The sequence below is a fragment of the Sorex araneus genome, chromosome 4 (assembly GCF_027595985.1).
Source record: "Sorex araneus isolate mSorAra2 chromosome 4, mSorAra2.pri, whole genome shotgun sequence".
Classification (NCBI taxonomy): domain Eukaryota; kingdom Metazoa; phylum Chordata; class Mammalia; order Eulipotyphla; family Soricidae; genus Sorex; species Sorex araneus.
The window spans coordinates 100689438-100716696 of NC_073305.1; the positions used below are offsets into that span (position 1 = coordinate 100689438).

Here is a 27259-nt window from a genome sequence, read left to right on the forward strand (position 1 = left end):
CTAGCACCTTACCACTGTACTATCTCTCCAGCCCTCCCCAAAATGATCTTTTAAAAAAGAAATACTTAGAGCATTCATAAAAAATATTTTTGTGTTTTATTTATGAAACTATTATACTTGCAACCTAAAACTCTGATAACACCCTTTTGAAATGTCCAGTCTGGCCATTATTTGTCAGTAAATAGTTTACTCACATGGAGAACAGTAAAAACCTTTTAAAAATGTCTACGAAGAGTACATTTTCTTTGAGATATTTTAATATAGTTGATTTGAGAAGGACGAAGGGTTCCTTAAGTTAGACTTTATTTTTTTATGTGAAAAAAAATTACAGCATAGTTTCCATGATGAAAAGAAAATGTCTGCTTTTTAATAACAAATTGAATTATTTTTTGTTTATTATGTGAGATATGACCTTTTAAATAATATGAAGCAAATGATAGAAAGTTTAGTTTGAAATGTTAAAAATACTTTTGAATATTTTATAACAAAAATCAACAGTGGACTAAAATTAAAATGCTTTAATAAATTGGTGCTGAAATATTATGCAGTTCTTAAAAGGGAAAGAAAAAATACTATAAAAATATTCTTTCAAATGCCAACAAATAATAATTTCCTAGTTTTTGTTTTTATTTGAATCAGAGATTGTTCAAATCATTCTTTCTTTGTTAGTTTTAGTGCCATATTTGAGATTTTTCTCATGGTCTGTCATTGCAATCTATCATGTCACATTATGTTATGCATTTTTATTATTCATGCCATTGTGTTGATTCACGTTTCCATGTCTAACTATAAATTTGCTGATTTCTTTCTTTTGTTTCCATCATTATGTGCATTTAATTCATTGAAGAACAAGAAAAATATAACTCTTCCAAAAAAGGTAAATATTAATGGAACTTTTTAACCATTAAATATTCATTTCTTTTGTTATGAGTTAAATAAATGTGTTTTATTGAAATAACCAAAAATATTTTACAAATATATTTTCCCTCTTAAATGTTTTAGACCATTTGATCACATTTTTTTAATGTTGTAAGAAACTCAAATGAAATAGGAAAGAGTAGCTTTAAAATTAAGAGTATCTTAGCTTCAAAATTTATCCACACTGATAGTAAGAAACAGTTCCCCTTGGAAAATAAGTTGCTTTAATATGTGTTTATTTGTTTGCATCCCCTTGCTTTAATATATAAAGGGATGAATGCTTACTTATTGTTTGTAGTAGCATTCCTGGAAAGGGGTTGAAAATCCATAGAATTTTCTCTTAGAAAAGCAGTAGCCTTATGGCATATTTGGCCCCACTGCAATTATGTATCTTGAAGGTAGTGGGTACCTGTTATTCTACTTGGTCTCAACATTGCAATAGAATACATTAAGTCTGTCTTCCTGAGGTACATAGATGAGAACTTGTTTAGCCTGCTGTGTTGGCACATTGCTGACATTCAGCCTTACTGGCTTTTGAATTACAATTGCTATTTAGTCTTCATCTGTGAGGTTTTTCGTAGTTTCAGGTCTCTTCCCACTCTCACATGCAATCTACACAATTTCTTATTCAGGATTACCAGTGACCTGATACTTGAATATTTGAAAATAGAGTTTTCCATCTGATGAAGTGGTATTGTTAATAATAACTTTAAAATTGCATATCACTATACAGTCTAGTAAAAATACATTTATTCAGTATATGAACATGAGTTACACATACAGTTAAACTGATATCTTTTGTTATAAGTTATTCCTGGCAGTGGCACTTATTTTATGAATAGTGAAACTTAAATACAGAGTGATTAAGAACTTTGACTACACTGCTAATGAGCAGTAGACCACAGAGCTATTGCTTCTGTATTCCTTTCATTGTACTTTAGTATCTTTCATCTGACCAGGCACAAATTTCAAGCATACTACTGTATTGAGATATGTGTTATGTATCTCATTTTTCAAAATGAACTTTGGAGATGATATTCAATTACTTTACTTGACATTTAATGTAGCACTGTAGCACCGTCACACTGTTGTCCAATTGTTTATCGATTTGTGAGCAAGCACCAGTAACGTCTCCATTGTGAGACTTGTTTTTTAATGTATAAAATGTATTTTATTCTGTTGCATAATACAAAAATTCTGACACAGAATACACAATATTCAGCATTAATTATGCATATTAATAAAAATCAAGTGACATCAAGATGTCATTGGACCTAGGTTTTGATCATTCTGATTTTTTAATTCTATTACCAGAAGCACAACTTCATGTTCACAAGTATAAGAATAGTCAATACACCCAGGGCCAGAGTGACAGGTTCAGCGAATAGGGCACATGCCTGCATTGCAGCCAGATGCGGTTCAATCCTTAGTACTCCTATGATCCCTGAGTGCAGAGCCAGGAGTGAACCCTGAGCCCTGTGGATTGTACAAACAACCAAACAAACAACACAACATAAAAATAAAGAAGGATTGACACATTTGTACTTAGATTTGGAAGATTTTACTTGCATTTTTCCAGGCAATTTTTATAATTCGAAATTTTTATTGGAAATTAATAATAACCCAGTTTATTTTCCAAAGGAAAGTATTAATCCTTGTTTGGAACCCTGTTAAGTATTTTATTACTATCTAAATTATATTTAACTAATCAAACCAAAACAAAAAGTCAATATATGAAGTCTAGACATTTACAGTGTTATTGTTAACTGTGTCAGGTGATTAGTTTTTACAAGGCCATTGTTTTGGCTTTGGGCTTGAGCAATAGCACAGCAGGTAGGACGTTTGCCTTGCACATGGCCAACCCGGGTTCAATTCCTCCGCCCCTCTCAGAGAGCTGGCAAGCTACCCGTGGCGTATTCAATATGCCAAAAATAGTAAGAATAAGTCTCACAATGGAGACGTTACTGGTGCCCACTGGAGCAAATTGATGAGCAACAGGATGACAGTGACAGTGATTGTATTGGCCTTAGAGGTGTTATCATTCTGACAGTCTCCCTTGGGCACAGGATTTGAATATGCTTCACAGAATGGACCATAAGGCTGAAATCAACCAAAGGCATGTTCTCAAATGTACCTGCCATTGTTCTACCTCTCCTCTGGAATTTATGGTAGCATATATTAACTATAAAAAGTTCGAAAATCGGGGGGTGTGGGCAGAGCGATAGTACAGAAGATAGGGCATTTGCCTTGCACATGGCCAACCTGGGTTTGATCCCCGACATCCCATATTGTCCCCTAAGCATTGCCAGGAGTAATTCCTGAGTGCAGAGCCAGGAGTAACCCCTGAGCATCACTGGGTGTGACTCAAAAAGAAAAAAAAAAGTTTGAAAATCCAAGAAAGCAAGTTCAAGGAATTCATTTATATAAAAATCAGATTCATACTATCCCACAATGGAAAACTTAAGATTCACATAAAATCCCTGCTGAAGCCAGAAAAGACAGCTAACCTGACTGGCGCCCATGCTCTGCATGTACGAAGCCGGGTTTGATCTCCAGCATCACGTGGCTCCACTGAGAACTGCCTGAAGCACACCCAAACACCAAGGCAGAAGTAGCCACTGAAGACTACTAAAAGACCAAATGCAAGCCAACAAACAATTCCCCACTGCTATTAATAGTTCTCCCCTGCTTTTTTTTAGGGGGCAGGGTTTGATTATATCCAAGAATTAAGTTATTTCTAGATAGATTAGGACTACACTATGTCATACCTACCAGGGTGCCCAGTAAGTGCATTTTTGATGAATTGTAGGATTTATAGGATAACCATTCATCTCCATTTTTCAGGGAGCAGGAGTTTCCCCATGATTTAAAATTTGCAGTGTTAAAACTAGGACAGTCTCGGACACTAGTTACATTCCAAAGTCCTTGTTCTTGACCGTTTTAAAACTCTCAAGCAAAATTTATAGAGTACCTATTGTCTAAGCAGTTACCATGTCATCATGGTAGCAAAATCTGCATAACTGAAGTGAAAGTTTTATTACCCCTGTTTCATACAGAGAAAGTCAAAGAGATTATGTGAAATGACTATGGTAGATTCAAAAACAAGCACCAAAGAAGGAAACTTGCTGTGAGACAGAACAAGGTTTTGTCTCCATGGCTCTTGTCTCTTCAGCTGTCCCTTATTGCTATGTCCAGTCCCAGGATCTTAGAGAGAGGCCAGACAGGGAGCCACCTCCTCCTCGTGACTTGGTGTTCTCCACACTCAGTAAAAACATTGTAATACTTGGGCTTTCCTTTGAGTTACTGTGCAACTTGAACAAAGAAAGGCAGTCAAAACATCCTCCAAAATGAAAGTTAACCAAGAAATCATAAGTATTAATCCCACATCATCTGCCTTTCACCATTATTTTTCATACTGAAAGTTGAGAGACCAGATCATTTTAGGCTTCAGTCTGCTTTATAGGCATAATTTAAACGATTCATTCTAAAAGTAAGACATCTTTTCCCTCTCTGCTACATTTCTTGGACAGTTTTAAAGAGCCCATGAATGTAGTTTGGGGGCATCGAAATAATGATATAAGAAGATCAAAAAAGAACCAGAAATTAAATGACTTCAAGGTGAGAATAATGTTATTATCATAATAAATTTAAAATTTATTTGCCTTTAGGTAGTATTGTCTTAAGTGCATTAACTGTTGGGGGTTGGGAAGCAATTTTGAACCATAATAAAACATATCATAGTATCTTTTCTGACAAATAAGTTTATTTTATATTAAAATGTGAAATTTATACATATGGAGAATGAAAGGCAGCAATTTCAAGTGATTAAATGACCTGACTCACAACAAGGAGCAAATAGCATTTAATTTTGTGTTCCTGTTTCAATAATTGACCAGGTCAGAGGGACTCTTTAAGGACTGGTTAATTATACTCAAGTTAAGTACATTTATATTTAAGGTCCAGTTAATTATATTTTAAAGCACATATTCAAATTAATTACCTGCACTTTTTTCTTTTAAAATGTTGGCAACTGGTTTAAATGCTGAATTGTGTAAAAATATATTTATGGAACTATAAACATTAATTATGTAAAATTCATATAAAGCATCCAGTAAAGTATTGCATTTTTACCATTTACTATTAGTTACTAAATAGCTGCTACCTGTATACATTTTAGTGTCTAAGGTTAGGAAACTTACAGGAGCAAATTATGTAGTGACTTTTGGTAAGATAACCATTTATGTACTTTCAGTCAGTATTAACATTTTAATTTTGGTCGCACTTTATTATTATCTAGTAAATGAATAGTAGGCCAGGCAAATGATTTCCTATTAGTGACTGTTAAGATTTGGAAAGTCCAGAACTGTAGAGATAGTACTGTGCATAAGTATCTAGCCTTACAGCAAGGCTGGCTTCCCCGGCACCGTATATGGTCCACCGAGCCTGCCAGGAATGATCCTAGAGTGCAGTCAGGAGTAAGCCCTGAGTACTTCTGGGTGTGGATGAAACTCTTGCCAAAATACTTTTTTTTTTTGAAAAGTTAAAATTTATTAATCTTCCAGGGATTTGCTTATAAATATTTACGAATGACTATTCAAAAAACTGGTGCAAGAGAGAGTGAAAGAAACCAAGTACAACAGTGCAGTGACCCTAATTTCTTATTATGCCAATTCACATGTAATTACTGACAATATTTATAAATGCTTTGGGATTTTAAAACCTCAGTTTACTTAAAAAGTCAGCCAAGTTTTGACTGGCAAGTCACCATTGAAGCAAGGTCATTATCTCCTCTTCCTGTGATCTGAGGGACAATGCGGGGGTAAAGGAGAACAGATTTAAATCCATTCAAACTGTATGCCTGCTAAATATTGACATAATTTTTAAATAATTGCAAAACTTAAATACAGTTTTTTTAAAGGATTAAAGCAGTCAAAAGTTGACATCAAATTTATCTATTATGCGACATCAAACCTTTCAACTTTATTCTGTTATAGTGGGTATAATTAGAAAATGTTATATAAAAATTTATATAAATATCAAATATAGAAATTTTATATATCTATATAAAATTTATGAATATAAAAATTCCAGATAAACACTTAGTGATCACTTGCCATGAAAAGCATGGCCCTTTTGAATCTGATATTGTGATTCCACCAGAGAAACATTACATGGATAGCATGTTCTTTATAAAGACAGAATTCAAAGAAATGTCTCATAATAAAGACAGTTCTCAGGGGCTGGAGCAGTAGCACAGCAGGTAGGGTGTTTGCCTTACACGCGGCCGACCAGGTTCGATTTTCAGCATCCCATATGGTCCCTGAGCACCTCTAGGAGTAATTCCTGAGTGCAAAGCCAAGAGGTAATCCCTGTGCATTGCTGGGTGTGACCCAAAAAGGAATAAATAAATAATACAATTTCTCTGCATTGTATGACTGAAACCCAATCATGAACAGCTTTGTAACTATATCTCATTGTGATTCAATTTTTTTAAAAAAAGGACATTTGTCTTAACCTGTGTGTAGAATTAGGAACGATCCCTAAGTAGTGCTGTGTTTGATCTTAAAATAACCAAGGAAGGGCAAAGGAAAATGGCAAGAGCCTATCTTTTCTGTCAAGTTTCTGACTAGTATTTTCATTTTTGCTTTAAAACTTGGCAGTTTTTTACATTGAAAATGATGTTTGGAATTAGAATTCCCTGCTTTGTTTTAGATATGCAAAATCATACAATGGCAAAGGAAAACAGTTCCAAAGTCTTCTACCATTGCATGTTGCAAAGCATTTTGTTCTAGGGGGGAAAAATGACCCAGAATAAGAACATTTGCTTAAAATCAGTATTTTAAGTATTAAAATATTTAAGTATTTATATGCTATATATGTGTGGCACTTTGATAGATATTCTATAGTATGTCAGATTTCTAATTACACTTAAATGACTCCAAATGTTTAAGGAGTACACTTCCTTTAATTGGAAAAAAATTAGTCTGGTTTGTAGAAATGTGAAATACAGCTGTTAAATTTACCCCCTTCACATTTGTCATTTTGGTAAAATGGGAAATTTATGTATTCCAGAAACTAGACACCAAGCAGAAATTTAAGTTATTGTAGTTTTCCCCCTTTTTTTTGGAAAATGAGAAATTTTACCAATTTTCTCTTAAGATAATATAGACCCATAAACCACAACAGCTAAGACTGATTATAACCAATCTCTTCACAAATAAAAGCTCCATTATAGACATATGTATATCAGAAATTAATAATGGCACCACAGATTATTGATACGTGCCTATAATACAAAGACTATATTCTATGCCCACTCATCCCCAGTCTGGGCTCTTACCATTTGACCACATTATTTCCAAGTTTATACAGAGTATTTCTCCATCTTGACAATCTGTATTCATCTAAAATCTAGAAAGACTTAATAGAGACTAGTCAGAATATCTTTGCTTTCAGGATACAGTTTTTAGTATTTTCAGGAATAATTAACTACTTTTTTCATCTTTCATTATCTTTTGTTACATTTCATAGCATACATTTTGGTATTTAAGGTTTCAAAGACTATTATTTTTTTTAAATAAAATTCTTTAGAGCAGTAGTGATTGTTCTGAATACTGTCAGTTGAGTTTTTAACTCATATATTTTTTATACATTTTATTATTGAAATGTGTGTCATTTATCATTAGTCTTTCTGAGACATGGAAGGCTGGGATTCCACTTATCACTTAACTCTCTTTGTATTACTTAACAACAATGGAGAGGCATTAATTTTTCTACTTATAAACAATGATAACACATTAACTGGAGATGCTTAATTGTTCTGTTCAGTTGTTACTGCATATCAGCTTTAACACCTTACTGTTATCTATTAAAAAATAAAATACTAAACTATTGTTAAAAATGTTTTCCTATTACATACTCACCAGTAGTATGAGGGCGTTATTAGCTATAGCTGCATATTGTATGCATATTGTATTAAATCTCAAATTCATGCTAATTTCTAGATGCATATAGAAAAATATGAACTGTATCTAGAATCTGATATCAGAATAAACTTATTTATATCTAATTGTTATTTCATGAATATTAATACTTAGAAAATTTAATGTAGGTAATATTTCAGTTTTGAGTTAAGGTAGATAGTTTTAGAAAAATACTTAAGATTTTTCTTTAATTAAGACCTTCTTAATAAACTTACAACAGTGGTCTAGAAACATGTATAGATGCACACAGTAATTACAGATTACTTCAGCCTCATATAGTCATCAAAAATCATTCTTCATACTAGATTAAAATTTCATAGAAAAATAAGTTATTTGAAAAGAAAGTAGTTAGCTTTAATTTTTATCTAATGCTTTCCCTTAGAAAATAGTACTACACTAAAGACTTATTTGTTTTTCTTACCTTTCATCTATAATGAAAGAAATTCATTATAACATTCTTAATTAACTTAAAAGACAAAATATTTCATATCTTTATTTTAATTTAATACCCCAAATTAATTTTAGTTTAAACTTATAATTGTGTTCTTTAGTTGATATTTGACGAAAGTAGATTTGTCTGAAAAAATTGAGACAAAAAATGATAATGTGAGGCTGGAGTGATAGCACAGCGGGTAGGGCGTTTGCCTTGCACGAGGCCGACCCAGGTTTAATTCCCAGCATTCCATAAGGTCCCCTGAGCACCGCCAGGAGTAATTCCTGAGTGCATGAACCAGGAATAACCCCCGTGCATCACTAGGCGTGACCCAAAAGGCAAAAAAAAAAAAGAAAAAATGATAATGTAAATAAAGTTGATCTAAGTAGATTACATTCAATAAATGTCTGTAAGCGATTAATACCTTTTGCTTAAAAAGACATTATTCAGCTCATAGAAAGTATAGTGAGAATTCCAACTCCAAAGCCTACCTTTTTAATAATATTTCATTGTTTGTTAGGTCTTTGTGACAGGGAAAATAAATTTTTATACTACTGTCACTATTTTATTCATAACTAAAGTATTGAATACATTCTTTTGTGATGGAATTAAATGAAATTTATATTTTAATTAGAAGGCTAATTAAAAATAACTTGCAATTAAAACTATTATACTAAATGGGATAGATTATTTAAGTATGATGTGTCAGTTTTGGAAATTTTTTTAAAACCCAGAATTCCTTAATTTTTTAAATCTTTTTATAAAGAAATCGCAATACATTTTAATTATTTGGTTAGTTTACAATTCTGTGTACAGTCAGAATATTCATAAAATAAAGTTGATGTTAGATTGGATGGGATAAATTGAAAAAGTTCTTCCTGTTTTTATTTCACCTTTTGCATTACAATTGTTAAAATAACATCAAATCTACATTATCACTTATCAGTAATGATTTTTTTTAAGGTAAGAAATTTTTAAAGTAGGAAACTCTCTGGACTAGGGTATTTTACTGATAGTAACCTATTAAACAGATCATATTACAAACTTCACATTTAATCATCCTAACTATTTTGTGTATAAATCATGAACATTAATAGATCCAATTCTTCTTGCTCAGATTTGTGATAAACTAAGTTCAAAAATGTATCTTCTATGTAGATTAATACACCAATAATCCAGAAATAGTTACATATTACTCCATAATATGCAGTCAAAAATAAAATGCAGAATAAGTAAATTTAGTGGAAAAGTTAATTTCCACATTTACACTACAGGGTTTTCACTGATATGTATGAAAAATTATTTTACTGAAGTATGACTTTATAGAAACAGTTATTTCAGAATATGCAGTACTGTACATGGCAGAAAATAATACTTTAAAAGTGAATTATGTGTCATTTTCTGAGCTATTGATATGCATAATTAAATGAAAATCTATTTGCATTTTCCAACGTTATTGGAATCTGATTGCAAGCAATGGAGAGAGCAAAGAAGCTACATATTTGATGGTGAATCAAGAGGATCTACTTATGATTCTGTGTAATATTAATTTGGAGATTTTCTATCTTCGACAGATTAAATGATTTTAACTTTCACTTTTCGAGTAAAGGTGGTATGTTAAGTTCTTGAAGGTGAAAGTGAAATCATTTAAAGCCATTTGAAGATTCACTTTAGATATTAGATGTCTTCTAATGCTTTATAGTTTTATATTGTAGAATGAACATTTACATTTAGGCCTATCATAAGCTTAATAACTCTTAGCCAGGGAGATGAGGTGTTGTTCTAGCAAAACATATCACCAAAATTAATTCAGATGGTTTAGGCCAGTACCACTATAAAATAATTTCTCAGAGGCTAAGTATATTATCTCCTTAAAAATTATATGATAGTAGGGGCCAGAGTGATAGTACAGTGGGAAGGGCTCTTATCTTGAACATGGCTGACCCAAGATTGCTAATCCTGGCACCCAATAAGTACCCCCTCCCTGGTACCACATGTCCCCTTGAGTATTAATAACTGTAGTATTGGACGTCCCAAACACCACCAGGGTAGCCCAGATGGCCCCTAGCACCACAGGACCCAAGGAGTACCCAAGCATCCTCAAACCTGTGCATTGAACTATTTAGCGTGGCTAGCTGAACATTGATGCAAGTGGCTCCAGGACCACTAAGCCTCCATTTTTAAAAAAACATGATAATGAAAGTGAAGGTTACAAACCTATAGATTAATTTATGTCAGAAGCTTTTTCTTAGGAATAAAATTGATATCATTTGTCGATAATAGTTAACATTTGAATTTGTTTTTATTACTAGAAAAGTTTGTGGTAATTTAAGCTTTAATAATAGAGTGCAACTGACAACAGTTCACTTGACTACTCACACCTCAAAACAAATGAGTAATCTGGGGCTGGAGCAATAGCACAGTGGGTAGGGCATTTGCCTTGCACACAGCCAACCCAGGTTCGATTCCCAGCAGCCCATATGGTTCCCCGAGCACTGCCAGGAGTAATTCTTAAGCATAGAGCCAGGAGTAATCCCTGAGCATTGCCGGGTAATAACCCAAAAGCAAAAAGAAAAGACAAATGAGCAATCATAGGGTACCTCACCCTAGGCAGAAGGCAGAGAACAGATAGTTGTGCATTTTCATACACTGAATATGACTTTATATAAATGTGACTTACATTTTTCAAGAACTTTTTCTCAATTCTTAATCTCTCTCAAGTGGCTTTCAGTTTATAGTACTCATCATGACTTCATATGTTGTCAAATAATTTCTGAGTTGTTTCTCGAAATTTTGTTAAGCCATCCTTTAATCATAATAATGGTCTCATTTACTGTCTCAGAAGCCAACATTTTCAAATCACATATGTGCCATCGCTTAATTCATATAACTATTATACTAGAAATTAAGATTGCCTAATTTGTGGAATATAAATGGGGATAGAGCTATAACTTGATTTTAAAAGTATGATTAAAACTTTTAACTTCAAATGTACATTTAAACAAATATAGCTACAAAATGTTTTAAAATTTCAAACTATGTATTAATCTTTTGAAATATTATTCTGTACTTGGACACACAGCAAAATCTAGATATTGGCTTAGTTTTTAAAGGAATGCCAGCATCTTCTATCAAAATTATAGGCCATGTCTAAATCATTGCAATGGAAAATTTTGTCAGCAAATGTCTTTATAAATTATTTGTCAGAGATGAAATAAGCTATAAATAAATCAGAAATTTTGATATTTTTGTTATTATTTAAATTATTAGAACCTCTTAACAGTACTCCTGACTATTGATTACACAGTGTTTTTTATGCATGTGTATGCACACAGATTCAAAATAAAATAGTCTTTGGTGCAGAGATTGAATAGTCTGGGAGATTGGCAAAAGTTAAGTTTTAAAAAATAAACTTAAACTGTATGTAGTGCAAACAGCAAATTTTGAATAGTTAACCCAGCTCCAACTGTAACCTTAGCTCATTTTTCTTCTTCATTTGTAAAAGTGCACAATTTAAGGCAGGATCTTGAAACTTATGAATGCGTCTAACTTACTATTTCTCATCTAAACAGTTGTGCTTACTTAAGAGATTAATAAAGGCTTAAATAAAATCAATTTCCTTGCAATTATAGACAGGTTTTAATATCACATTTTTGAAAGTTGTGAAGTTCATATATTCTGACAGACATAATCATCAGAAATTGAAAACTAACATTTTACTAAGTTCCTTCTAAAAAAATGACAAATATTCTTGGAAAACTGCCTATAACTTTAATGATGATTTAATAAGAAATACCATAGAAAATCAGATGGCAATCATTGAAAATAGTTTTTAGGTGACTGTTAAGCTGAGGATGTCAAGTGGGTGTATGCATGCATGTAAGCATGTGCATATATGTGTGGTGTTCAGAATGCATATTTGTTTATATATGTACATGCAGCAACCAGTTGACTAGAAAACATTTTCACAATTATATTACATTTTACATAATCACATGTGAATAGGATTAAAAATATTTTATATCAAATGAAGAACTTGTGTACTTATCTTGCCTTACTAACATTTGTGCTCTCCATTCTGTGTGATTTAAGTCATATTCATCTTTAGATTAGTAGCTACTAGCATTGTATTTTATGCATTTTATTTGATTTTTAATTATTTCTAAAATTCATTTAAGTCATATCAAAAACCCTGAAATTTTAAACCATTCAGTTCCCAGGAGATGCTTCATCTGTTTTAATAGACTTCCATTATGTGTTTTTGCAGCAAGCTTAGTAGTGGAGGAGCGAACAAGACAAATGAAAATGAAAGTGCATCGGTTTAAGCAGACAGCAGGGTCTGGTTCTAGTCAAGAACTTGATCACGAGCAATATTCCAAGGTAAAACTAGTAATACGATTAGTAATTACCTAGTTAATATACAGTGCATGTACCAGGTAGGATTGGCAAAACGAAAAAGTATGTGAGAGAAGGTATCAAATGATAGGCTTGTACCGTATATGCAGAAACATATATTTAAAGAAAAGACTTACATCTTAATGCTTTCAAAAGATACATTATCAAAGCAACATTCATAAGCTTGGTTCTAATTTTTTGTCTGAAAAGCAAATGTATATACTTGATATTAATGCTTGTAAAATTCACAATAACAAAAATATGTATAATTTTAATGCATATCTTTTAGTGTAGAATTTAAAATAAGATGCAGATTTATCATCTTAAATTGTTTTAGGCAGATAGTAACGATTGAAATTTGTCGACAAAACGCAATGTTAGCAATGTAAGATTTCTTATTGGTATGTCTTCAGCCAGAGGAGAAATTGACTCCAAAAATTTTAAAAACTAAAATCTATATAATTTCAGATGCTTATATTTAATTTTTATTTCATTATTATTTTGAAAGTGATACTAAGAAGTTTATAAACAAGCAATTTCTCATAATTTTTATTAAAATATGCATGGATTTGAGGTTTCAGAGGTATTTTTAAACATATAGCTTAGTATATGATGTGAAGAGAAATCAGAGTATTGCTTCTAGTTTGCGTAGTTCTAGTTTGTCTAGTTCTCCCTCTCGGAGAACCCAACAAGCTATCAATAGTATTCTGCCTGCACAGCAGAACCTGGCAAGCTCCCCGTGGCATATTCGATATGGCAAAAACACTAGTAATGGTGGGTCTCATTCCTCTGACCCTGAAAGAGCCTCCAACACAACACCATTGGGAAGGAAGAGTAAAAAGAGGCTGCTAAAGTATCAGGGCTAGGGCAAATGGAGACATTACTGGTGCCCGCTTGAGCAAATCGATGAACAATGGGATGAAAATGATACAGTGATACAGTGAGAGCCTAATATATATTTAAAGATCTTTAATTAGAGTGTTACAAAAGTAACAGCAACCATTACAGGATTACCTTGTGATAATCTGAAGAATACCATCTGGAAGTAATGACCTTTTAGAAACTGAAATTTAAATACAAATTACATTAGCATTTTTAGCTTAAAATATAGACCTATGAAAGCCTGCTGTCTTGAGTTTTTGTTGGGGCTAACCACACCTGTCAGGGCGTGGCGACTACCTCTGAATATGTGTCCTGGGATTACCCCCAGCGGTGTTCATTGGTCTACTCATGGGAATCAAACCTAGGCCATCTGCGTGAAAAGCTCACATTCAACCCATAGAGCTGTCTCTTTGTCCCCACCTAATTATTTTTTAAGTAAATGTAGATGTTCATTGCATTGTCATATGCATATTAAGATCACGAAATCCCATTGATCGTCGAATTTCTCCAGCGGTCTCAGTAACCTCTCCGTTCGTCCTATCCCTGAAATTTTAGAAGCCTCTCTCTATTCAGCATTCCCAACTATGCCGCATTGGAGGCTCTTACAGGGTCAGGGGAATGAGATCCAGCTTCTTACTGGCTTTGGCATATGGATACACCATGGGAAGCTTTCGAGGCTATCCCATGGGGGCAGAAAACTCACAGTAGCTTGCTAGTTTCTCCCAGAAGGAGAAGTAGGTGGCCGCACACTCCTGGGAGCTTGCTTTTAAGTCTCTGGATGTTTTGCTGTTGATGGGATTACACACACCTGGGTTCCTCTGCGGGTACCTTCATGTGTGAGGCTTGTCCGAGAGGGGCCTTGAGCATGGCTGTGGCTAGATTCCGGAGGTCTTCGGCCGCCGGGAACTCTGCTTGGGGCGGGGAGGAAAGCTAAAGCCCACCCACTCTAAGGGTCCCTGGGGAAGACAGCCAGGCATGCAGGCAAGAGACTCTCGCATATTAAGATAATAACAAAAAAAATAGATATAGTTCCAAACTGAGGTTTTGTCATAAGACTACCACAGAGTCATGTGTATATAAAGCTTCAAGAATTCCTAATTGACATGATGCCTCAGTCCACTGTGATTCCCAGCTTCCTATGAACCCAAATAACTACTTAAGAAATAAAATTTGCAAGGCAAAAAAATTGAAATACCTTACTATACCTTACTAGACTGGTAGTAAGTACCCATGTACCCATATAGTATGCCAGAAAGAGTTAAATAATTGGAATCTGGAACAAGCACTGGAATCATTTATGGATTGTTCTACATGATAAAGTCTCTTAGAAGACTTAACTATTTTAATATTTATTGATAATAAAAAGTAAATGTGTCTTGTCAAGATAATCCAGAGTCTGGCTCCTAAAAACTTAAAACTTGAAAATATCTCAACGTCTTATTTACCACAACTACAAAAACTGTGGTTCAAAAAAAAGATAGTGGTTTCTAAAATTAGTAAAGACTTTTTGTGCAGACATAGACACTCGAACTTCTGTTTGAAATTTAAGTTAACTTTGTTTTACTTCTTGCTTCTCAGTGTAATTAATGCTGAAATGTACGTAATATTCCATTTAACACCATTTGATTCAGAAGTCCTAATTTTAATTTTATACAACTGATCATATTTTTAGGGCTGGAGTGATAGCACAGTGGTAGGGCGTTCGCCTTTCACGTGGCCGACCCGTGTTCAATTCCTCCGTCCCTCTCGGAGAGCCCCGCAAGCTACCGAGAGTATTGTGTCTGCACGACAGAGCCTGGCAAGCTGCCTGCGGCGTATTCAATATGCCAAAAACAGTAACAATAAGTCTCACAATGAGAGACGTTACTGGTGCCCGCTCGGACAAATCAATGAGCAATGGGATGACAATGACAGTGATCATATTTTACCTTCCCTTTTGCATAGACATCATCTCCTTGTTCACTCTCATTGTCTTTAATTTAAAAGCCCATTTTTTCAAGTATATTATGTTCTTATGGCATAAATTTATTTTACTTTATTACTCAAATAAAATGGACTAGAGCGATAGCACAGTGGGTGGGGCATTTGTCTTGCACGAGGCCAACCCAGCTTCAATTCCTCCGTCCCTCTTGGAGAGCTCGGCAAGCTACCGAGAGTATCTTGCCCGCACAGCAAAGTCTGGCAAGCTACCCATGATGTATTTGATATGCCAAAAACACTAACAACAAGTCTCACAATGGAGATGTTACTAGTGCCTGCTCGAGCAAATCGATGAAAAACGGGGACAGTGCAACAGTGCGACAGTACTCAAATAAAATAGATACTAGAACAATAATTGAAGTATCAGCCTTTAAAAAACTTATTTTGAACATAAGTAGAAAAAATATACTATAAAAGTTTTGTGTTTTATTTGTACATAAAGTAAAAGATAAATCTTCACCACAGTTCTGACGTTCGTATGATCTTAAAGATCAGAAGGAAAAAAATTGACAATTTCCACTAATCGTTTTAGTTAGTTCAAAACTCTCTAACATACTTGAAAGTCTTCCTTTTTGTTTGCCCTTTTACCTCTAATATTTTATATTTTGTTGCTAAAACTTTACATCATTGAAAAAATCAATATTTTCAGTTATATGTATTCAATTGTGAACTTAATTCCTTTTGACCCCAGTTTCTGTATCTTCATACATTTGGCACCTTGGATAAAACCATACATCTTAGATGAATGTCTGCAGTGTTATAAATTGGTTAGCCATTTTTAATCATACACAACGAAAACTAAATTTTGATTGGGCCAAGTTTTATCAAACAAGTATAGTGTAATTCCTAAAATGTTTCAAACTTGATATCTCCCTTAAAATATTGAATGACTCTAGCATCTATTCTAAGTAAAGAATATGCACTAACCTGTTTTTAATTAAAATTTTACACTCTCCTGGCATTTTTCAAATGTGCCATAATCCTATTTTCTTTCACAGACATTCTACAGAGTCATGTGCTTTAGAGATAAGGGGAAGATTTATAGATCAAGAGTGAATTTTCTTTTAATATACTTATCTTCCTGTTATCCAGAAAGAGCAGCTAAATACAACCATATATTTTCATTTAAATGCATAATTATTGAAAGGAATGTAGCAAATAGTGCTTGATGAAATTTCAATAATTACTTAAGTTTTGAATATCTTTTGAAAAAATTTAAAAGTAATTGTAAAATATGAATATAAAATTAGCCAATGTGGAGAAAACTAATATCATGTCAGAATGATGGATTGTTCTTTTCTCCAAAAATATAAAAACAATTGTGGAATGAAAATTTTTAATATTCCTTGATTTATCTCTATACCAGAATAGCAAAAATATGTATATTGAAAAGTTCAGACTTGTTTATATAAAGGAAGTATTTTTTTAATTTGGAGAATTCATTTCCTATACACTCACATATAAGCTTATTAACTTTAACTACATCTATAAACTATTTGTTTGAACTGGAGTGATAGCACAGTGAGTAGGGCATTTGCCTTGCACATGACAAACCCAGGTTCGATTCCTTCATCCCTCTCCGAGAGCCCGGCAGGCCACTGAGAGTATCCTGGCCACACGGCAGAGCCTGGCAAGCTCCCCGTGGCATATTCAGTATGTCAGTAACAACAAGTCTCACACTGGAGATGTTACTGGTGCTCACTCGAGCAAATTGATGAACAAAGGGACAACAGTGCTACAGTGCTACAGTGCTACAGTGAAATGAATCATGTCAGTCATGATTATGCTATGAAATAGAACAGAATCTGAAAACATTGTAAGTTATATTCACATTAGTTAATCTATAAGATTGTATAAATAACTTGGTTCTGGCCACACTAACATGTATTAATATCCCTTTGGTTAAAATTTAGCATATTATTTTCAAAAACATCACATGATTATGAAAAATTATTTGGAAAGATAATTTTATATCACAGCCAGAGAGGTGGTCCATCAGGTAAGGTGCTTGCTTTGCTTGAGACCAACCTGAGTTGGGTCCCTGGCTCCGTTTGTGCCTCCCTGAGTATTGCCAGAAGTGATCCCTACACACAGAACCAGTAGTATGCTCAGAGCACTGCTGGCTATGACTCGCAAATTTTAGAAAAATTCTAAAATCTTCCTGATTTTAGAAGTATTCTGTAAATGTGGAATTGTTTTCATGATATGAAGTTTCCTGTTCAATGTTAAATGCACATGAGAAACAAATAATTAAAATTAACATTCAAATACCTCAAGTTTAAACTACTTTATTAAACAAAGACATAATCTCTTTTCTAGATTTTTTTAAAAGTTACAGTATTATGTGGGTTTGTTTTTTGTGTGTGTTTGTTGTATATATACAGACCTACTTCTACAATCAGTTTATTAGTAAGTTTTAATAAATAGTTGTTTATTCAAATTTTTAGAATAGTGTTTGGATTACCTTAGATTCATCGAAACATGAAATGTCAGAGCTAGATAAATTTTCTCGTAGGTTTGACAGACATTTAATGTTTTCACACCTTAATGCAACTAAAACTTAACTGCTTGGTAAGAACCTTAAGTACCCAGATGCTAGTCATCTGTTTTTTTCACTTATATTTTCTTTCATATTGGAAGTTATCTTAACTCCCAATATCTGCTTATATTTTATTTACAATTACATACCATTATTATGTGTGATTAAAATACATGTAAAATGAATAGTATATATTATACAATGCCAGGCATTGTATCAGTTGCAATAAGAGTGTAATAGAAAGAAGAATAGATTTTATGCTTTACCAAACTAGTACATTTCAATCTTTTACCTTTATGGTTCTAAACTTTTAGGTAATGAGTACCAAAGGCACATTTAAAGATATTTTTAAATATAAAAAACTGCGTATTGAAATTAGAATGCCATTTTTAAATCGTTTTATTGGATAGTAGTTTGACTCTAAAATTCCTATTAAAACATAATAGAAAGAAAACTAAAGTCACTAGTTGTCTTTGCCTTCATTGTTTTACTTATCCTTGGCATAGCTACTCATCTTCAGTATCAGCTCCTTTATGGGAGACATTTTCAGAAATTTTAAGACTGTGACGTCTTAATGTAGAGGATTTTTTGAGACAGTTGAATAGTCTTAAAACGAATTAATAAGTACATACAGGTGTATTCAGTGGGCATAGTAGAATATAAATCAAATAGGCAATAATGAAAACAAAAGAAAGGAAAAACTGATATACTAGATTAAACTAAAATCATCTTGACTCAAATTATGTAAAATAATTAAATGAATTTCTGCCAAAGCATTTAATATGTTTATTTATAGTTTACTGTTCACAAGTTCTTGCCATTCAAAGAATTTAGAAGACTACTTTGTAGTCACTTTTTTTTTACATTGTAGACTACTTATTTTAACATTGAATTATGTTAAACCCACACCTCTTTTTACAAATACACTTTTATTTGGTGTAAGCTGAGCATTTATTAGCCTCATCATGTATGTGTCTTGTTTAAGAACTAATGATGGAGCTCACCCTTTGTTGTTTTTGATCTATAGTATAATGTACATAAAGATCAGTACAGAAGCTGTGATAACGTCTCTGCCAAATCATCAGATAGTGATGTCAGTGATGTGTCCGCCATTTCCCGAACCAGCAGTGCCTCACGTCTCAGCAGCACAAGCTTTATGTCAGAGCAATCTGAGCGCCCCAGGGGTAGAATGAGGTGAGTTGGCAATACTTGTTTATCTAAAGCAAATCTATGATATAAAAATGTCTCTTACTTCCTGAATATCTTTGCTAAAGTGTAACATAGGTCAAGTAGCAGAAACATTTATTTGAAGTCATTGGGACTGGAGTGGCCTGATAGTTTATTATGTAATGTGTAATATGTGCTATGGACTGTAACTGTCTAGAATCGATGATGATAAGTTTTATCTGTTGTCAAAGTTTTATAAATTGCTGAAAGTCACATTTGCAGAAGTTTGCTTCTTAAATAATTAAATCTACAGTATATTCTTTAGTTCAGGGTTTAACTTTCTGTAAAGGGTTAAATAGTATAAATATTTGAGACCATATAGGCCATTTCTTTTCTCACTACTTTCCAGTGGGTTTGTGGTACAAATGTACAGAAACAAATAAGCAGAACTATATTCCATTTGATTTTTGTTTACCCAAAATAGGAAGCAATCTGTTTCCCTGTGATAGTAAAATAATAAGCATAGTTCACATCTTGTACATTGTAAGAAATTTGTGTTTCAGTCACAAATGATGTTGTGTTCTTACATGGCAAATACTCAGCTGAAAATGATAAGACCTCTGAAACCCCAGTGCCATCTTAAAGTAAAACAGACTTAATATGGGAAAATCATTTTTTATATTTAACTAACTTCCAGAAATAGTGAAAGAATTTGAGGTTTCAAGGAGCCTCATAATATAAATGTACAAAATAGAAACAATTACCTTCTAGTACCATAGAAATATGTTATTATAGCACAGTGGATGGTACATAACAAATTACACATTAGACAATTCTTTCTTCTTGGATTTCTCTGCACCTTGATTATCTGTAGAAGAAAATAAAGGTGAATTATCTTACTGTTAACTAACAGCATCATGCTTTTATAGTTAATGTGAGCAATTTCTAGTGATAATGATATAATAAATTCTGATACATCTGTGTCTGTTCATTTCAACATCTATTTATAACAACATTAAATTATTTTAAAAAGTCAATGCCCATAACCATAATATCCCACTTAGAATCAGAGTAAAAGTCCTATAGACTGTAAAATATAGACATTGTGTATTCATAAAATGAATATAAAGCCCATGGCTCTCTCTTGCCTCCTGCATCCAGTGGTCTCGGGCCACTTCCCCACCCGGGATGGCCGATGCCAAGGGCAGACGGAGGAAATGAGGGCCAGGCTGTTGATATCAACTGCAGTCTATTCCAATCTTGTCTCCATTCTCCTCTGACTCTCATTCCCCGAATCTCTTTTCTTTTTCCTGGATTCCCCTTGATCCTCCCTGATGTCCTGATTCTCCTTGATTCCTCTCCCCCGGATCCTGGTCCTACATTCTCCTCCTCTACATTCTTCTCCCCTACTACATTCTTTTCCTCTACCTTCTTCTCCTCTATTACATTCTTCCCCTAAATTGTTCTTCTGTACCCCTTGCTGGTCTCTCCATGCTCCGACTCACCGTCCTGCTCTCTCTAGTCTTTCACCCCTTCCATACCTTGGCTGTATCACCCACAACCAAGTCCTATAGCAACAATCAACATATGAAAGCCCTTCCTGCTCTCCTGCAGCCAGGAGATCCAGCTCAAAGGGTGAAATACCTTCTAGAGTGTGTTTCTTCTGTCCTTAGTCCTTTTAAACATTCATCTTAATTCTACTCCTTAATAATATTAGTCACTGGGGGCTGGAGCAATAGCACACCGGGTAGGGCATTTGCCTTGCACGCAGCCAACCGGGGTTTGATTCTCAGCACCCCATATGATCCACTGAACACCACCAGGCGTAATTCCTGAGTGCAGAGCCAGGAATAACCCCAGTGCATAGCCGCGTATGACCCTAAAAAGCAAATAAATAAATAAATAAATAAATAAATAAATAAATAGATAATATTAGTCATTTTGTGAGGACGCAGTAAGAGATACATTAAGCTTGTAGGGTGGCTCTCTTGGCAGTACCTTACTATGCATCTCAGACTACAGTGCTCAGGCCAGATTAATATTACCTAGCCCTAGCAGGGTCCTAATCTAGGTGTTACCTTTTGGATCATGATAGAATTTGTCCCAGACCATGCTCTTAACATATAGTTAAGAATTATGGCACTTTGGCCTGACCCATATCGGTGCCAGGGTAGCTCACAGCTTGCCCTGGGTCCATCCAGTCCCACATCGGGACCCTGCCTTAGGAGTGCTAGAAACTAAGTGCAGGTGAGACTTAAGTCAAGAGAACAGATGCCGAGGAGTGAATATTATTCAAAATCAATTAACTTCCCAACTTACAAAAGCATAGCATTAACTGTCTTCCTGTGTCCATGCAAAAAGGACATTGCTTTGAAGTAACTATGCAAAGGACATGGGGAGAAGAGAAAAAGCAATATTTACAAGTTAACAGAGTCTGATTAGGGGATACAGGTGATTGACCAGTTGGGGGAAGTAGAGCACAAAGAAAGAGGTTACAGATAAACACAGAGGAATGGGAGTGCTTCAGGAGCACTGTGATGTGTTGTAATCCAATAAACCTAAACTCCCTGTGGCAAGGCAGAAAAGACAAATCAATGTTATCCTACATCACATCTTAAAAGAATATTGTGTTTTGAATCACATTTAATTTATTAAAGAATATTATGACCCTTTCACTTTTAGTCAAAAAAATTTACTAAATAATTATAAGCCATAAAACTTAAAATAATTTATGTTTACAATACAGCCAAATAACTTGAATCTTGAACTATAAGTTGGAAACTGGTTGATCAAAATGATATGAACAACCAGTTGCAATAATAATTTATGGATTCACTACTAAAAAATCTACACTTAGAAAATAGTTGTGAGGTGTTTGAGGAAGAAACAAAGAACAGGGGACTTCAACCCACTCAACATTGACTATGATTTTGTATAAAGAGAATTTGAAGAAAATACATAGAAGTGTATTGGATCCAGTGAAAAAAATACACAGTTTAATACATTGCTACTCATCATACCTATAGACCAATACTTACATTATGGGAAAAAAATACAGGACATCTTTGCTTCATTGTTTCTTATGACTTATTTATTTAATGAAGTTCTTAAGGACTGGGGAAGAACTAAATAGAATATAAATAAATATCTTAATCCATTTTTTCTAGGAATTTCTGTTTTCTGTTTCTCACTACCTTCTTTGTGAATTTTAGAATATATATGAGCTGAGAGTTTTTATATGTTAATTATTTAAATTTGTGTGCCAAATAATGGTTATGTATTTTTCCCTTGAGCAAATATAAAGAACCTTTCCGAATCAATTTCTTTACATTAGATTAGTGTTCTCCATAAGTCACACACATATAATTTCTTAGAATACTTAGTAAAACTAGACAGTAAAAAATAAGGTAATGGAAATAGAATCTCTTACTTCTGTCAGTCTAATTATTATCTCATATACTTTATTCTCCTTACATATTCTCAATGGCACACACACTTGCACCAGCAAAGAGTTATTTTACAACTATTATCAATCTTGTGTTAAATTAAAATTACATCAGAATTTAAATTCTGTGCCCCACTAATGTGATTTCAGTCTATTCTCTGTTTTCATAGATAAAGTTATAGGAACTGTTTCTTTTACTCAATATAGTTTTGCTTCTTATGTCTGTATTTTCTTAGTTATTAACATATTCACAAGTTTTATAACTCCATTCAAGTTCATTTTACAAGATTAACAGTCATAATTCATTATATATTTATGTGTAGTATACATATATTTATATTTTGAGTTCCCTAGCACATGTGGACTTTAATATTTTCTATGATCATGTTAAAGTAATATCTAGGAGACAGTCTATTTCTATTCTATTTCATTTCCATTTCCATTAAAATTATCAGTTAGTGAGCAGAGACATACTGGGAGAAAGGGAAGGCAGCTAATGACTGGACAGTGCAGAAAGAAGGGTGCTCCTGCAGAGAAAGCACTGTTTTAGTCTTGAGGAGGAATGAACACTAGGGAAGAGAGAAATCACATAAAGGTAGATTACAACTGAAACTATGGAAGAGAGTCTGGGAATTCAAAGGATATGGGAATTTAAAGAGGATGAATGGGTGGGCCAAGATTAAAGGAACAATTATTGATAATAATATACTGAGAAGTTTGTTTTTGTGTTTCCATCCCAAGAACAGGGTGTTGGCTTCGACCTTCTCTTAGACACTGTTTTCGAGTCTTATTCCAATCCAGGTGGAAGGTAGCTGGGCAGTTAATTATGATCAAAATGACAGGAAACCAAGCACATCAAAGTAGACACTAACAAGAATTCTAGTCCTTTTTATTCAAATGAGAACAGTATAACTGGGAGTATATGTTCAGTGTAAATTACTAACATGAAGAGAAGAAAAGAAGGGAAGGAAGGGAGGGAGGGATGGGTGGAGGGAGGGAGGGAGGGAGGGACGGAGGGAGGAACGGAGTGAGGGAGGGAGGAAAGAAAGAAGAAGGAAGGACAGAAAGGAAAGAGGAAAAATGGGAAAGAAATAAGATGGAAATGGGAGGGGAGGGATGGAAAGGCAAGGGAAGGAAAATTAACTTTTATTAGACCAACACACTGTAACTTAAGAAAGGGTCAACCCTCAACAGTGCTTATAATTCCATAACGATAACATTGAGTCTTGTAATATTTCAGTAGTTACTATTTATTTTATGGAATTTTATAGTTTAAAGAGATTACTTATAAGTCAATATCTCTCTGTATTACAAGATTGGCCCTGTGATGTTTGAAGAACTTGTCCAGGGTGATGAATAGCTAAGGATAATCCTGTCATTAGAATACAGATCTTTCCTTAAGTCTCACAGTAATTGTTTGATACTGAAAACTCTGCCTATTTTCTAAAAAGCAGTAAGGTTTTCAAAGTCATAAGCTTGTTTTTAACTCCAAAAAATGTTGCAAGACGAGACTTGTGAAACCAAGTGCCTCAAGGATTTTCAAGTAATCCCCCAACTAAAGTTTAGTTGCAGACGACAGAGAAGCACCAGTGGGAGACAGTTGGTAGTTTCCAGGTAATGAGAGTCAAAATGAAGGGAAAGACAAACTGATAGACACAGCAGCCACTTACACAGATTCTGTGAGATCACCACTGTCAATTAGATGAAACAATGTTTTCCTTTGTGTAAACCTGAGCTGGCATCAACTTTTATCTTATAACTCTCACCTTCCTATTCAAACATGACTTTAGATCATTTACCAGATTTTCATAACCCTTATTATGTTTAAAATAATTATTTTTTATATTTTCAAATTTTAAAAATATTTTCTTGTTTCATGGGCTAGAGCGATATCACAGTGGGTAGGGCATTTGCCTTGCACATGGCAGACCTGGGTTCTATCCCTCCACCCCTCTCAGAAAGCACGGCAAGCTACCGAAAGTATCCTGCCCACACAGCAGAGCCTGGCAAGCTACCCGTGGCATATTCGATATGCCAAAAACAGTAACAACAAGTCTCACAATGGAGACGTTACTGGTGCCCGCTTGAGCAAATCGATGAACAACAGGATGACAGTGACAGTGAGTTTTTGTTTCATATATATATATATATATACACATATATATACATATATATATGGAGAGAGAGAGAGATTTACAGATAGAGTCTTTGTTTCAGGACCACATCCAACTATTTTCAGAGCTTATTCCTGGGTCTGTGCTCAGGGATCACTCCTGGAAGTGTATATGGCACCATATGCCAGGGATCAAATAGGGGTTGGTCACATGAAAGGCAAGTGCCTTAAACTCTTCTACTGTTTTTCTGGCTCCTGTGTATCCTTTCTACAAACATGGCGATGGGATATTTGACACAAAACCTACGGAAAGCTTTTGGGGCAGATCATAAACCAGACAATACCAGAAATGCCTATAAAGTTGAAGGAGACTTTCACTGCTGGTATAATTGTGGTTCTTGGACATTTTACTCAGCACAGCCTCTGCTACTTCTTCAGTCTGCCAAAAGCGATCATTTATTTTCAGTAGCTGTAATGAGAAATATATTCATATAGCCTTCCAGCTGGTGTTCTAATGTGATGTTTATTTCTACTTAAGTGGTCACTGTGGCCTGAACTATTCTATGATAACAATCCTTGGCTCATCCCCTCTCCCATTGCAAGTTTAGAACAATAGTTTATACGAGGCTAAGCATGGCCCCATGGGACTGACTTACTTTGCTCATCACTTCTCAGATCCTCAGTATAGATTTAGCAATGGCTTCTGGGCAATGGAGTCCATCATCCAGTGCTTAGAATAAATAATGTAATGAATGCTGCCCTTTTCTCTGTTGTATTTGTTTGTCTCAATAAGGAGACAGTAGACATTTTTGAAATAGGGACACACAGGATATAACTGTTCAAGGTAGAAATCTGTCCACGTTGATGAAGAAGATTTAAAGTTGAGGCAGTTTTCCATGAGAAATCAATGCAAATTGCTTTATGGTATGTATTTAGAAAGTTCCTGTTTCACAGTCATGGTGACAGACATGAAATATGTACCATACCTAGAGCTTTAACTCTTCTAGATGTTACTGTTCTCTCACAATACTATTAATTCCTTTTATTAATTATTTGATAGAATTGCTTTTTTAGTATGGATTGTGTCCCCATGGATTCTATTACCATCTTTCTGATATTTGGTTGATCTCCTTGGAAAGATAAATAAATTCCAACCCTAAATCTTAGCACTGCACCTCTCTAAATTACACCTAAGGGGAATAATGGTAAATGGTAAGTTAAAAAAAAATATGGTAAACATTTTAAAGAGTTTTACATTTCTTTGTTTTATTTACTAAAAAAAATCCTTTAACAATACTGTATTTTTAAAAATTGATTAGGGAGTTGGAGCTGGGTAGGATGTTTGCCTTGCATGCAGCCAACACAGGTTCTATCTCCAGCACCCCATAATGTCTGTCCCTCTAGCCTGCCACAAATGATCCCTGGACATGGAGCCAGGACTTAGTCTTGAGCACTGTCTAACATGGCCCAACCCCCCCAAATAAAAGTTAACTAGGTATGATTACCTTGATTTTAAAGAGTAGACTTAATAACTACATGTGTATTAATCAGTACTTGCTAATTGAGTACATACTATTTATCCGGTATAATTAAGAAAGCACTTTAATGGATTCTCAAGAGGATATATTTATTAGTGTCCTAGAATTAGTGGAAATATTTCTAGAGTTATTGAATCATCCAAAATAATTATTTTCTTTATTTCTTTCAAACTAAAAGAACAAATATATTCAGAATTTTGTGTTATATCTTCAATTCTGTGACCTTTTATTTTAATATTTTAATAAAATTTTATTTTATATAAGATATGAGGAATATTTTCTTATGTTTTGATAGTACTGAAAGTTGTACACCATTTTTTGTTGAGCTGTTTGCACATTCATGAACATACATATATTTGATTTCCATTATAATATTAAATGCATAAAGATTTATATTTTCACTGGCTAGTTCTACTCAGTAGGGTCTTTAAAACATTTTGTATAACAAAAGTCAAAATAGTGGTTATATCAACTTTGAACAAAGTAATTGTACTCTTTCACCTCATTATTCACCTATTTACCTCAAATGAAAAACTGAAAGTTACCCAGTTTTTAACTTTCTCTAGTCATCCTTCTAAAGTGGGTGTTTCTCAATTTTTTTTTACCATTATCAACCCTTTAATGAATATTTTAGATGCTCTTTCCTAATTTCCCTCTCCACATGAAATTAAAATAGTACACATACATTGTTTCTATTTATATATTTTGCCTCTTAGAAGACCACATACCATTGCATTGTCTAATATCTTTTAACCTATCTCCAATAAGAACGAGTTATCAACCTTTGGGGTCCTACCATTCCCATTGAGAATGTGTGTTTAAAGGAGTCACAAAATCTTACTGTTTTTGCTTCCTACATAAAACTG

At 33.9% G+C, this 27259-nt stretch overlaps 1 protein-coding gene across 26 annotated transcripts in view; it reads left to right on the forward strand.

Annotated features, from left to right (window-relative positions):
- RIMS1 (regulating synaptic membrane exocytosis 1) overlaps window positions 1-27259 on the forward strand; it is a 512610-nt gene that overhangs the window by 409565 nt on the left and 75786 nt on the right. For 18 of the 26 annotated variants that reach the window (XM_055136871.1, XM_055136868.1, XM_055136870.1 and 15 more), the window contains 2 exons: window positions 12602-12714; window positions 19158-19324. The exons of the other annotated variants lie outside the window; for them this stretch is intronic. In XM_055136871.1, coding sequence (XP_054992846.1) covers window positions 12602-12714; window positions 19158-19324 — 280 coding nt within the window. The remainder of the gene's footprint in view (window positions 1-12601; window positions 12715-19157; window positions 19325-27259) is intronic. 26 annotated transcript variants of the gene reach the window in all.